The sequence below is a fragment of the Topomyia yanbarensis genome, chromosome 3 (assembly GCF_030247195.1).
Source record: "Topomyia yanbarensis strain Yona2022 chromosome 3, ASM3024719v1, whole genome shotgun sequence".
Taxonomy (NCBI): domain Eukaryota; kingdom Metazoa; phylum Arthropoda; class Insecta; order Diptera; family Culicidae; genus Topomyia; species Topomyia yanbarensis.
This window is the reverse complement of record NC_080672.1, coordinates 5,975,239-5,989,329: the sequence shown is the minus strand read 5'-3', so window position 1 is coordinate 5,989,329 and position 14,091 is coordinate 5,975,239. Positions and strand designations below refer to the sequence as shown.

At 34.7% G+C, this 14,091-nt stretch overlaps 1 protein-coding gene across 2 annotated transcripts; it reads left to right on the top strand.

Annotated features, from left to right (window-relative positions):
• Positions 1 to 489: 489 nt before the first annotated feature.
• On the top strand, positions 490 to 13,497 carry LOC131689088 (neprilysin-1-like). 2 transcript variants are annotated; one of them, XM_058973894.1, is made up of 10 exons: positions 490 to 846; positions 1,090 to 1,611; positions 1,670 to 1,797; positions 1,861 to 1,978; positions 2,039 to 2,244; positions 4,330 to 4,620; positions 4,678 to 5,181; positions 5,240 to 5,402; positions 5,578 to 5,894; positions 5,950 to 13,497. In XM_058973894.1, exons 2-10 carry the CDS (start codon positions 1,140 to 1,142, stop codon positions 6,220 to 6,222), a joined length of 2,472 nt encoding a protein of 823 aa, XP_058829877.1. In that variant the 5' UTR covers positions 490 to 846; positions 1,090 to 1,139; the 3' UTR covers positions 6,223 to 13,497. The 2 variants fall into 2 exon arrangements, with proteins under 2 accessions (XP_058829877.1, XP_058829879.1); XM_058973896.1 differs by lacking the exon at positions 490 to 846 and adding an exon at positions 856 to 1,019.
• The last annotated feature ends 594 nt before the right edge of the window (positions 13,498 to 14,091 follow it).

Sequence of the window (14,091 nt, the reverse complement as noted above, 5' to 3'; positions counted from 1 at the left end):
TCACAAAGCTAAACAGCATAAATTCATAGAAAATAGATGGAGTAATAGCACTTCAAACTATATCGACCTATAAGTTAAAACACAATTGCCAAAAAATATTCTGTTTGGTAACAAGGGACTAACATTTTCTAATCTGGCTTAGCATTATTTGGACGATCAAAACAGTTTTACCACTCGGTGATAAAGTTTGGCGCTCATTATTTACATGACATACAGTTGTCCTAATGATTATTCAAGCACCACTTCAAAATATCGATAGATTACCAAATAATTTTTGGAACCACAAAAAATGAGTTTTTTATTTATTTCATTAGTTCAATTTCAGTCAAAGTAAAGTCCTCGTTTTCGGACGATTCGTTAATTTTAAAATACGCATGCAACAAACAAGAGAATGTAAACAGCAGTCAACATGTGCTCTTTTTGAGAGAGAAATTTATGCTGATGCCCAATATTTTGAAACGAATATGCTCTTCGGAATGCATCATTACAAACAGTACCAGTAGCAAACAGTACGCTGCTCCAGGAAGGTGATCTAGTGCAAATAGGAAAACAAACCGAGATTTGGAAAAACATCCCTGAAGTTTCATAGCATAAAGCAACGTAAAGTAAATTCCTATTATTATGTACGACTAGTAAAAATGCTGAAAATGATATGCATATGCAAGAAAAGCTGAATGGAAAATCTTCAATATTTAGTGTCAAAATTTATGTGATCTGATTTGCGCATGTTCTGAGAGAAATGGAGCATTCATAGGAAAACACTTATTCGCGTGTTTTTGTTGTCAGTGTAAAATTGGTGATAACAAATATCGTTTATCGCTCAATATTTAGTTTTTCCAATGAAAGGTTAGTATGCGGTTATTTATATTCAAAACATTTTAATTTTGGACGCTTCTTATTCAAATTGTTTACATGCTGGTCTATTAGTTACTGTGTATCTATCCAAGGAATCATATATAACGGACATAAACATGTGTTGAAACACGATAGTGATATTTACGCTTTTTTTCGCTATGATAGTAATATTTATTCATATATTCGCTATATTGTCCCAAATTTTATTGAACATTACTTTATTTACCATTGTAGGTGTTGTGTCATGATTAAGCTCTTTTCTAAATAAAACAAGAACAAGAGAAATGTGTACCAAATTAATCGACACAAAAACGGTACGAACCAGAGATAGAAGTCAAGAATTACACGATTTTCCAAACAATACAAAAAATGATCCTATGAATGGTTTTGTGCCTAGTTGCAACGAAGAAACGATTGAATCCAATGTCGAATTAGTTAAATCATCGGAAAATGACGAGAAAGGCAACTTTAATACGAAAAGTAGTAAATCTATCGTAGTTAATTTTGCTTCTGGTACTATGACTAGAAGCTCAATACAGCATCAATGTGTTGGCAATACCTCACCTCACGTACAAATATGGAGTGCGAAACATAATCATTACCGGATATGGATATCAGTGATTTGTGTTTCACTTTTGTTCGTCGGGCTAGTAATTGGTTATGTACTTTCGCCTTTACTAGGACAAGGCTGTTCACTCGGGCAGAGCAGTGAAAGTAAACGACAAATTTGCCTATCAGAGGAGTGTGTGAGGACAGGTAATGTTTTATGTTTGCTTAAATTCTGAATCGACTATCGATTTGCTTACAATTTCAGCATCCTCATTGCTTGCGGCGATGGATCGAACGGTTGATCCATGTGTGGACTTTTTTCAGTTTGCTTGTGGAACATGGAACAAGAAACACGTGATACCCGAAGATAGAAGTTCGATAAGTACTTTTGAAGTAGTATAAAGTACTTCGGAGGAAAGTTCTTGATACTAATATGTTACGATAAATTCACCACAGGTTCTAGCTGATCAACAACAAATGATATTAAAAGGAGTTTTAGAAGAACAGGCTGATGTCAATGATAACCAAGCAACTATTAAAGCAAAAATGTTCTACAAAAGCTGCATGGATTTACGTAAGTAATATTCTGCGACAGTTCATATATTTTATGGCAACAGTAATTCATATATTTTAGAGCAAATACGCCGAATTGGGATAAAACCTTTACGTTATGTACTCAAGCTTCTTGGTGGTTGGCCTGTAATAGAGCAAGAATGGGTGCCTCCAACTACTAGTGTGGAATACTTACTGGGTCTGTTGAGGGGAGTCTATAGTGAACCTGTACTTGTTGAACTGTATGTTGGTGCCGATGATAAAAATTCTTCCAGAAACATTTTACAGGTGAGTAAATATTTTAGAGTATATAGCTGACGAACAAAATGGCCAGTTTTCTCACCCGGTACGTGTTTCCAGAAAAATATAAACTGGATAAAATATCGATCAAAGTTTTTAATTTTCGGAATTATTGGTTGATCCTAATCCCAAAAATATTTTAAATTATTAAACCTAATCTCGTAATCTAAACCACTGATGGTTAAATTAGGTTCTAAGCGGCATAGATCGCGAACATCGTGAATGTTATGAACTAATTTTGGTTCTTAAAGTATAACTACCATGACTATCCGCAGATTGTCAATTTTGCAACTGGTATTTACAAGAATTTGTCGAGTCTAGTCTAGTCTACACATAGAGCCAATACATGTAGGGAACCTGGAATATTGCAGGCGCTCTCCTACATTTTTTGTCAGTATTAATGTTTATGACACATATGGTATGTGACACAATCAATAAAGCGGCCAGACCAACTTTGCAGCGTACAAAACGAAGATGATTCAAAATTATACGGCAATCAAGTTAGTCATTTAATGAAGAAATTAATTTAATTTGATGGGGGTGTGATAATTCGTTGCGAATGACTTGGCTAAGAGGGTTAATGTCACTCCTTTGGTCCTAAGTTCCTGGGATGGGACTGAGATGTTTAACCCTGTCCTGCCTAATGTTCAAAGGTATGTCAGTTACATCAAAACATTGTTATAAATAGACTACTCTGGTAACGAGTAAGGGTTTTCAATCATATTTAACATAAATATCTGACGATTTTACTCGTACACCCAGAGCACCATACGCCTGAACATGGTGCACAATAACACTGCAATGTCGCTTGGTCTGTGAATATTCACCTCAAAATTAGTCTCAAGTACGCTAACATAAAGCAAATCCAATAGATGAAAATCAAAAAGGAACACGATTGCGTCTGCCGGGAAATATTTTGGACATATCAAACATCAAACCTTATAAATTTAATAGATTATCCGGTCACACGTTCGATTAGTTACACTGGTAGAAATTGAAATGATCTTACTCATTTCCTTGCTGCTGCTACTTTTCTTGACTGTCGAGCTTAATTGTGTGTCTACTCCCGAATCTGCTACAAACACTCTTCTCTTCAGCGGGTGATGTCATAACATAACTAGATGAAAGACCACCCACACCCGCGACTTCAAATTGTAGAATCAACACAGTACTAAACAACCACATAAATTAGCTACGTTTTACTGAATTAGATCTTAGTTATTTGAATGTAATACTTGACAAAAATTTATATTCGAAAAAATATTCTCTCCTGAAAAAAACACGTTTATGCTCAAGCAAAGCCTACTTGTCCTAGCAACTAGCATTTGTAAGAATTTGTTATATTAGGTGGTCTTAATAAATACAATACATTGTAATTCACGTGGACAATGTGAAATTCGTCAAAAAGTATAATTTGTGAACTGTAACCAAAAATGAGAGAATGTGAAATATTGTCATTTTCTCATTCATAACCGCTAATTCATGATTAGTTAACAATAAATTTGGAAAGCTCGACTACATTATTATTTCACTGGGCACCTATATACTAGAACCAAGATCAACTTTGGAGCAAAATAGAACAACAGATATAGTTTAATAGTAGTAGTTTAGGCCGTCAATTCTACAAATTTCAAGCAGTTAACAAGCCAAAAATCTGTGTAAATCTTATACAATATAAACATCAGAATTCATGAAAGTTAAAAATTTCATGCGATGTTGTATTTGGTTATCAAACTTATTGCTTTGAAAAGGCTATTCAAATGTCACTGTAAATCGCATATGTGGTTTCTGTGGCACAGTTCAAAAAACAATAATTCGATAAATATTGTTGTATGTAAGAATATAGGCTACTGCTTGTACTAAAATTTCTAAAAACAAATAACAATGCAATAAATATTTTCAAATATATATTACTCATAACTAGCTATAGAATACTAGTATGTATAAATGATGTTGGTTTAATTGCACAGCTAAGTTGGTTAAACCAACTTTTATCCTAACAATAAATGAATGCGTAGAATAGATTTAAATTGCATTGTAATATTATAATAACTTTAACATTTCCCAAAACAGATTGATCAACTGGTTCTTGCACTGCCATCGCGTGATTATTATCTGAAGACTAGCAGTGAAGGTGATCTTAAGGCGTATCACCGCTATATGACACAGATTGCAATATTGCTTGGCGGTGATTCTGGAAGAGCTTCAAAGGAACTACTGGATGTAATCAACTTCGAAGTACGGTTAGCAAATGCATCTCTGCCAGAAGCTGATAGACACGACACCAGTGCTATTTACAAAAAAATTACTTTACATCAACTTCAGCACGAAGTACCACAAATCAATTGGAGAGAGTATTTGCAAGTATGTATACAGTTCACGTGTTTAGAACGTCAAATACACTTTTTTCTTGTATTTCAGACTACTTTGGGGAATGTAAAGCTTGAAGACGATGAGGAAATCGTCAGCTACGCAATGCCTTATTTAATAGAGATGGGACGAATACTGAATGAAACTGACACCCGAATCATTCATAATTATGCAATTTGGCGATTCGTGATGTCTATAATGACTCATATGATCGACGACTATCAAAAAGAAAGAGTTGAGTTCAAAAAAATATTACTAGGTATTCAATCGGAACGACACAGATGGTCGCAGTGTGTTGAATGGACAAACAAAAAACTAGGAATGGCAGTTGGAGCTTTATTTATTCGAGACAATTTCAACCATGATAGCAAGGAAACTGCACTGGAAATGATACATACCATAAGAGAAGCATTTAATGAGCTTTTAGCAGATAATCATTGGATGGATGATGAAACTCGATCCGTTGCCAAAGAAAAAGCAGACGATATGAATGAAAGAATTGGCTATCCTGAAATATTAACAAATTCTGTGGAACTCGATAAAGAATACATAAACGTAAGCATTATATGTTATCGACTTTGTTACATAATATATTTAAAACCCCCTATTACAGTTAACAATTTCGAAGGATCAATTTTTGAACAACATTCTTAAAATACTCAAATGGGAAGCTGAACGTAATATGCAAATGTTAAGAAAGCCAGTCGATAAAGATAAATGGACGACAGAACCAGCAGTAGTAAACGCATTTTATAATCCCAACAAAAATGATATAGGTGATAAAAGATCCCTTGTTGTTTCTTATTGTTTATTGGTTTCAAACGTACTTTCATCGCGAAAAGAAAATTTAGTCACTTTATTGTATGTATTATTAACATTATTATTGTTTTTCCTTTTATGTTTGACTTTTACTTATTTTAATGTGAATAAATACTAACCTAGCTTTACCAGTGTTTCCAGCCGGAATATTACAACCACTGTTTTACAGTCAACATTTTCCCAAATCGCTCAATTATGGTGGAATTGGTGTTGTAATTGGCCATGAAATCACACACGGATTTGACGATAAAGGACGGCAATTCGACAAGGATGGAAATATGATGCAATGGTGGAATAACGCCACCATTAAAGCTTTTCGCGAAAGAACTCAGTGTATAATAGATCAATATTCTCGCTATAAAATAAATGAAGTTAATTTATATATGAATGGGAGAATGACTCAAGGAGAAAACATAGCTGATAATGGTGGACTGAAGCAATCATTCCGGGTGAGTTTGAAGCATTCATTTTTTTCAGTATTTAAAAATTTGTGAATTCTTGTAGGCTTATCGGAAGTGGGTCAACCTTCATGGACCAGAACTGGAGCTTCCTGGCATGAACATGACGCATGATCAATTATTTTTCTTGAATTACGCCCAAATTTGGTGTGGTTCTATGCGCCCAGAGGATGCTTTGACCAAAATACGATCATCAGTGCATTCGCCAGGTATCGTGCGAGTGATTGGCCCACTTTCGAATTCCAAAGATTTTGCAGAAGCATATAATTGCTCGCTAGGATCGCCAATGAATCCAGTCAACAAATGTAGTGTGTGGTAAAATTATTTTGTTACGATTTGTTATATAGATAAGAATCGTTTATCGACGTGATATTTATTTATGGCTACTTTGTTTTGTAATATAGAGTTTAAGCAAAATGTTGGAACATTTCAAATTTAAATTTATTATAGCACAAATATTCTAAAGATTTTATACACAGAGATCTAAATTTCAAAGTATACAAAACTTCTATTTTTTAAATTCTCTGACAGAGGTTTTGGGGGCAACTCGAAGTTTTAAAAGCATGATATGTATTAGTGTGAACATTCTCCGTTTACCAAATACATCGAGCGCCTATCTTTATTTAATCATTATTGCCCTAGTTTTTTTGTATAAAATATATTTTTATACTCTATATAAGCCTACTTAATTTTTTTGCTGAATCTCAATTCATTACATTTTTCAACGAGATCTTAACAGCTGAGAACCCAGTAATCAATATTTTTTGCTGAGATCTTAGTAAAAGTGTCGTTGTTTTAGCTGAGATTCAGAAAATAATTTGCAGAAAATAAACAAAGAAATTTGCGGAAATTACCGGGCTGAATTGAGTATGTAGTAAAACTATTTGTTGAGCAACAGTTTTGGAGAAGTATATAGTAAGTTATTTATTCCAACTACCACATATAGTAGGTTGAAGCGCCTCGAATTAAAAATATTTCTCGGGATTTTTGCTTTCGAGTTTTGAGAATTCGGATATCCCGGGATAACTATATTGAAATAGGAAGTAGGCAGTAATAGTAAATCATATGTTTTATTCATGCTCGAAGATTAATTGTTTTTAATTTTGTAACTAATGGAACCATGATGAATGACTGCTATTTAAAAGCGCTGGAACTGAGTAAATATTTTCAATTACCTATTAAATATTTATAAGGTCCTGCGCGTCTTTGTGCACAAGTCTTCAAAAAACAAGTCTGGAAGTCTGATATCAATAGATTCCCTAATGCAATGGAAAGGTTTCTTAGTTATTAATGGTTTCGCCATCAAAAAATTCCAAATTCTTGCAACTCACCTAATGTAGCTCTTATATTCTGTAAATATCACTACCCTTAGATTACCAAATAAGGTGCTCTGTATTCAATTCAAAAGAATGCACGAAACACGAATACCAATTTTGTACAGCAACTTAAGCAGCTACGTTCGGTATGATCATCTCAATCGTAATGGCTGTTACCATAATTTAGATGAGTGACAAAATAAATCAACGTGCAGGAATGAATGAATGATTTGTAGTCCACAAAACAGTTTTATACTTACAACTGCGTAACACTCTTCTTTTTTGTAAATCTTTATTCTGTATTCGCGGGATCCGGGAAATGACCGGGATTCGTACAAGTTTAGAGCGTATTTTTAGCGATTAAAATTTACGATAACGATCTATGCGAAGCGTGTTTAAATGGTAGGAATGGGTCAATGTGATCAAAAAAATGTATATCCGCATATTATCAAGAATTGTATAGCAAAAATTTATTTTCGCTCTTTCTCGCATTCAGCCAAAACTCTCGGTAGTAAAGGTTCACTTATTTTTACCTACATTATTTTGAAGTACAAATTCCGCTTGAAGCTCACGTACCTGAATGTGTTTATCATCCGGCACATTTTTCTCTATTATTTAAGTTTTTTATGTGGATTATAGAGATTTTATGGCAGTGTGCATGGTTGGGAATCGAACCCAAGTGAGCTGTAAACAAGGCAGTTGACTAACCAACTACGCAATGCCCTCTTCTAGATTTTAGTTTTTTTTTCTAAAAATAATGTTTAATACGTGGGTACACATTCAAACATTATACACTAGTACACAAGTAGATAATAACATTCATACACTGGGCATCGAACCCCGGTGAGCTGCGTACTGGGCAATCGATTTACCAACAACGCTATGCCCGCTCCCTACATTTAATTTACTATTTTTGCTTTACTTTGCTAAACTGCATTTTTCAAGGAACATTAAAGTACTGCTTGTCATATAAGTAAGGTCACATTTTTCTTGTGATTATAAAAGGCAAAAAAATAAAAAAGAACGCCGATAGGGGCTGTGAACCATTGAGTGATGTCTCGAATGCTTAAATAAATCCACATCATGAAATGACCCAAACAAGCTTGACACAACATGTTTCAGTTTTCATCTATCGGCCTTCACTTTCAATTCCAAAATCTTGACAATCTCAATCAAGCACAGACAAATGTGTCTACTTTTCATTCTGGATCATGCGTAAAAATTTGAACTGTCCCACTATCAAATTTAGCCATGCTTCAGAGCAAATCACTTATTAACTGTCAAATTTGAACCAATAGTTAAATAAAACTCGTCAAATGGTTCACAGCCTTAAGTCTCTTCAAGATTTCCACATGTATTATAGGATAGATGAGCCCCAATTCATCTCAACTCCTCCAATTTTCTCATTTCCTGTAGACACAACTTTAAACAAAAAATACAACACCATTTTACAGTATCAGCAATTTATCTAGTGAAATAAATTAATGTTTAAGCATTCATGGAATAAGCTATGCAAACTTGTAATTATTAAAAAATATTGCGCTCAAAATATTATTCGGTTTCTTACCTTGAAATTATCGGTGAGACGAATTTCTTCATCGCTGTTGAGCTAATCATCTCAACACTTTTCACCTAATTACACCATCACACTATTAAATCACCAAATTTTTTCCACTTAATATTTTTCATTTAGTTTTAAAAAAATCTCTCATTTCAAAACTCAAAACAATTAATTCAGAACAAGAATAGAATGAATGATATTTTTCGCCTCAAAACACTGTTTGCATATACTCAAGCATACACAGGGTTGCCATGTTCCATGGATAGGTTATTTATCAATTATGGTACGAAATAATGTTGAATTATGTTGAACATTCTTCATGTCGATACGTATGACCGCTTTGATTTCGATTTTTGCCTTTCTCATATAAAGAAAGGCTACGCAACCACTCCGAAAATCGATTTTCCAACTGAGGCCCGGAGGGACGAGTGTCATATCCCATTCGATTCAGTTCGTCGAGATCGCAAAATGTCTGTGTGTATGTATGTGTGTGTCAAATAATGTCACTCAATTTTCTCAGAGATGGCTGACCCGATTTGCACAAATTTCAAATGGACGGTATAACGGTCCCATAAGACGCTATTGAATTTTTATTTGATAGGACTTTCGGTTCCGGAGTTACGGGCTGAAGAGTGCGGTCACACAGCAAATTCCCATGTCCGAATGATGTAATACATATTCAAATACGTTCAACAGTACTTGATTTTGCGGGTCTACATTACTGATGGACAATCAAAATAGTTTTGGTCACCAATGACGGATCTCGATGCCCCCGGGGAACTCGTTAAGTTCCCGAGCTAATGTCACAGCTATTTTCCAGCAAACTCTTAAGCGATTTTTACAAACTTGATTTCAAATGAAAGATATAATACTCCCAATAACTGCCGCTGAATTTCATTTAGTTCTGACTTTTGGCTCCGGAGTTACAGGTTTGTTATTGCGGTCACATAGTAATTTCTCATATGAACTTGTACAATCGTAATACCTCAAAGGCCACTTCGGTGATGACTAAACCAATTTTCACTAACCTAGTCCAAATGGATGGTATAATATGAAGTTCGGTGTTGAACCCTCCATCTACTCCTCCACCTCCTACCTCTCGACCCCCCTTCCCCTTCTCTTACCAACCCCCCTCCCCCATCAGACCAACCTCCCTCCTGCATTCCCTTCGTCCACCCCGTATACTAACATAAGTTAGATGATTCCCGATGCATCCTCCCCCTCCCACTAATTATATCCCTTCCCTTCTCCACCATGAAGTTGACATGAAGACAACATTAAACTCACGCTGATTAAGCGATATAAATATTATATTTTTGTTTCAATTATGTCAGTGTCAGTGTCGACATGTTGCTTCTCAGGTTCGTGACAGTCGTACACTTATATATGCTTATCAAGTATGAAGAATGTAATAGACATTTCCACAATGTTAAATTGAACGTAATGAGTCATTAAATCATAAGTTTAGATAAATCAGAAAGGCATAATTGCACCACTAGGTGGATTAAAACAGGTTTTTGTTATGTCATGGGTGTAGGGTATATTAGTAGTTCGTTATACCCCAGTAAAATCCGTCGAAATTTGTTTAAGTATTTAATTTCATCCGAAACCAGCAGAAATTTGGAATCAAGTTCTGAATGAGTTTGGTTGGGAGCCGCTAGTGCGCTAAGACGATTTCGCTAGATTTTCAAAGCAGCGTGCACTAGCGCGACTCACGGGAGGTTAACTAGGATACATTGAATTGAAAACAGGACACGGTATCGAAGTTTTACTGTTCGAGTTTTGCAGGTCGATTGTTCATATGCAGCAAGCTAAGTTTGCTTAATACTTTCACTGAGTATTCAGTTTACGAAAATAATCATTTTTTTCTACAAACGACTAATACGATGAGTAAGGGAACGTCTACCCTACAATTATACATTATATGTTAAAGTGAAACGACGTCCTAGATTAGGCGGGACAGTCCTGGATTTCAAGATCTTGTCTCGCAAGCGCATTTACCAAAATGCTGGTTGTTATTCTAAAATACCCATATTGAATATTCATATTGTGCAAAACACTTATACAAGTTTGAGTCGTGTGTCCAATCTCGTAACTACGTGGGAAATGTTAAAATTGAGCCAATTGATTTTGATTGTCAAGGTGGCCTTTTCGACTACTATTATGACCCACGTCGTAAATCTTTACCAAAAGTTTCTCAATCTTACACTAGTTGTGCAAAATTGAGAAAACATACATCCTTAATAGGTTTGTAAAGCACATCCTGCATTCGTCGTGAAAATTTTAATTTTAATTACATTTTTGTGTGCTTTATATTCATCGTGTTTATTCCAAAATATCGCATGGTGCAAATCTGATATCTGGTTTTAGTGAGAAGTAGGCAGTCGCATAGTATGCGTCTGTATGTTTCCTCTACATAAGTGGCGTAGCCAGAAGCTCAGTGTTGAGTTTACTAACAAGAAGAATTAATATAAAACAGCTTTCAAAACTCCATAGATGACTTTCTTTTATAAGTTAATGAGGTAGAAAAATATGCACTTCCAAATCGTAATAACTATTCGAAAACTTTTCTCACAGTCAAAATGACCTAATTCCAAAACCGCTATCTTTGAAGGTTGATAAATTTCGAAGTTTTTCAACATAAAACAGCGCATCAACGATATTCTCGAAATTTTCCTAAACCCAATCCAGGTTTTCTTTCATAAATAGTCTAATATATTTCAATACCCTGAACATATAGAGTATTCATGTCTTCAACAAAGTTGTTTGTGGTAGCACTCTCGAACACTATGCTGAAGAAATTAAGTCTCGATTTAAATTTATATGAAAAGTATATTCTTCATAATTGTTTCTAGGAGGATTTAACATCATAATTATATTATCAGAAGATGTACTGTTTTACGGCGTAAAATTTTTGGAAGATACTAAACCTCCAAAGTTGACGGTTTAGAAATGTCTTAAGCGCCTTCCGGATCTGTTAGTTAGATCAGGTATGACTAATCGGCATACTATCAGTGAATGTATTCTTTAATATGGACGTGTATGGATTAACATTGCACCCAAGGCAATCGTTGATGTCGAATTCATTGCCACTGTGATGTACAAAAGAGCCACAGTATGAACTATGTTCGGATTTGTCTAAACGTCTTTTTTTAATTTAATTTAAGCGTTTGCGATGAGCACGATATCCCCGCAATCAAGTTATTTCATACTATAACTTGCTATAAGTTGAAAAAAGGGATTTACACTCAAAGAATTATTACGAAAAGGTCCGTTCAGAGTAGTATATTTTATCGCGATATCCATTTTTAGGTAGATCTCGAAATTTGTGCAATCCCGATTGTCGGGATTTTAGTTTTATCATTTCCGTGGGTCCCAGGAAGACATGTCCAAATAAATTTTTCTTCCGTAGCATTTTTTGAAGTAGCATAACTCCAGTATATTTCAGCCAATGACCAGATTAGATCGTCGATTTCTCATGAAGCTAGATACCAGCATTCCGTAAATCAGTCGTGAATCTACAATTTTAATCATGCAGATGAAGAACATGATTTATGACAACTGCGCGAAAAATTATATTTCAATTATCAATTGACCGTCAATCGGACATCTAACGACTATCATAATAAGAAACATTTTTAAACGTCCGATGAAAATGTTCTTGTACTTTTTGTTATATTATTTATTTGCAACCTATTTGCAACGAACCTACACACAAGAAACCGGTATTTTGGTGATATAACCGGGATATCATAATTAAACGGAAAATGTACTTTTTCGTTTCTCGAATTCCAGGCAGCTAGAAATGGCAGAAGACGGTTGCTCAAATTCAGAGTTTCTCAAATTGAAATCAGTGTTATTGTCGGCAATAATACACAGCATAGTCATATGGGGTATATTATTTGTAGAATTCATGTGTTAGAATTTCTCATATATTATCAATTAACGGTCTTTACTCAGTGAATAAATTAGTAGTAACCAAATATCAGTAAATATGCATAATATATACATATGTTACAATTCTATTATTTCGTTCTAATTGGAATCATGCGGAATATATTTCTTTGCATCACATTTTTTTGCAATAACAAATTTTATTTATCCCTGTTGTTTGCATTATATACCGTTTATACAAACAATCTAGTTAAGTATTTTTTCTGTCGGAAATTTTTAAAGTTACTTGTCAAGTGGAACAAGAAACTAGAGGAATCACAAAATTAACTTGCTTTAAAGGTGGGTTATCATTGCCATTCATGATTTCGGCGATATTTGTCTGAAAATAGTACTGGTGATTATTTCCAATGTTTCAATGTTTGCGAACATATGTGCTTGTCGTAGTCTCCATTTTGGTCACAATTCCTCTATCTCTGCAGTTGATATTTTTGAATGTGGAAATTTCGAGCGAATCTGAATAATTTTTAGTAAAGATTTCCGATATAAATACTATAAATTTGCACTTTACAACTGTACAACTGTACTCTAAGTATGCATACAATGATTAAACATGTATCACTTTTAACTACACTAGTACCAATAAAGTGCCAAATACGATGAAAAAGTAGGGAAACAAAACTGTAATGATAAATTTTCACAGAGCACTCTATAATAGCTATAAAAATATAATTCGATCATACTATTTAGTAATTGTCAAATAAATAAAATGAAATGAATGTCATTATATTTGTGAACAAAACGTTTTTAAAAATATATTACACTTGTTAAAATCTGTGTCTGTATGATTCCATGAGAGCCCTCCTTAAACTTTCTCAGTTGTGTCGCATTGCTGCTGATTGACTAGTTTGCTTGTCTATCTCGAGACCCCCCTCATCTCTTTTTGCGAAACGTAAATTGTATAACTAATTTAGTCATTGGTTTTGTGCCCGTAAATGTGGTCCTTACGCGTAAATGTGGTTAGAACAATATTCTCCTTACGCGAGATAAATGTAGATATTATAAAATGCAGAAATATTGTTTTTCGAGAGTTGTCCTACTAGAGCTGTAGAGCTAGAATCTTGGAATGGCTCCCCGTCAGAATCACATACTACAATTTTCAGACGAGACAGGCAATATCGCCCACTAAAACACTGCTTTAGGCCAATTGTAGCGGGCCGTGATTCTGAATGTGATATTCATTGTACGGTTCAGGTATCTACAGGCGTAGAGATCGAGCATTTGTACGTTAACGTGTTCGATCGCGTGCGCGTTTGTATGTCGCGTGTGCTAACATGTGGGCAACTTCGCGTGTATAAAATCTATTTTAGAACCGTGTGTCTTTCGCATATTCGCGTGTGTTCTTGGATAATCGTGCGCG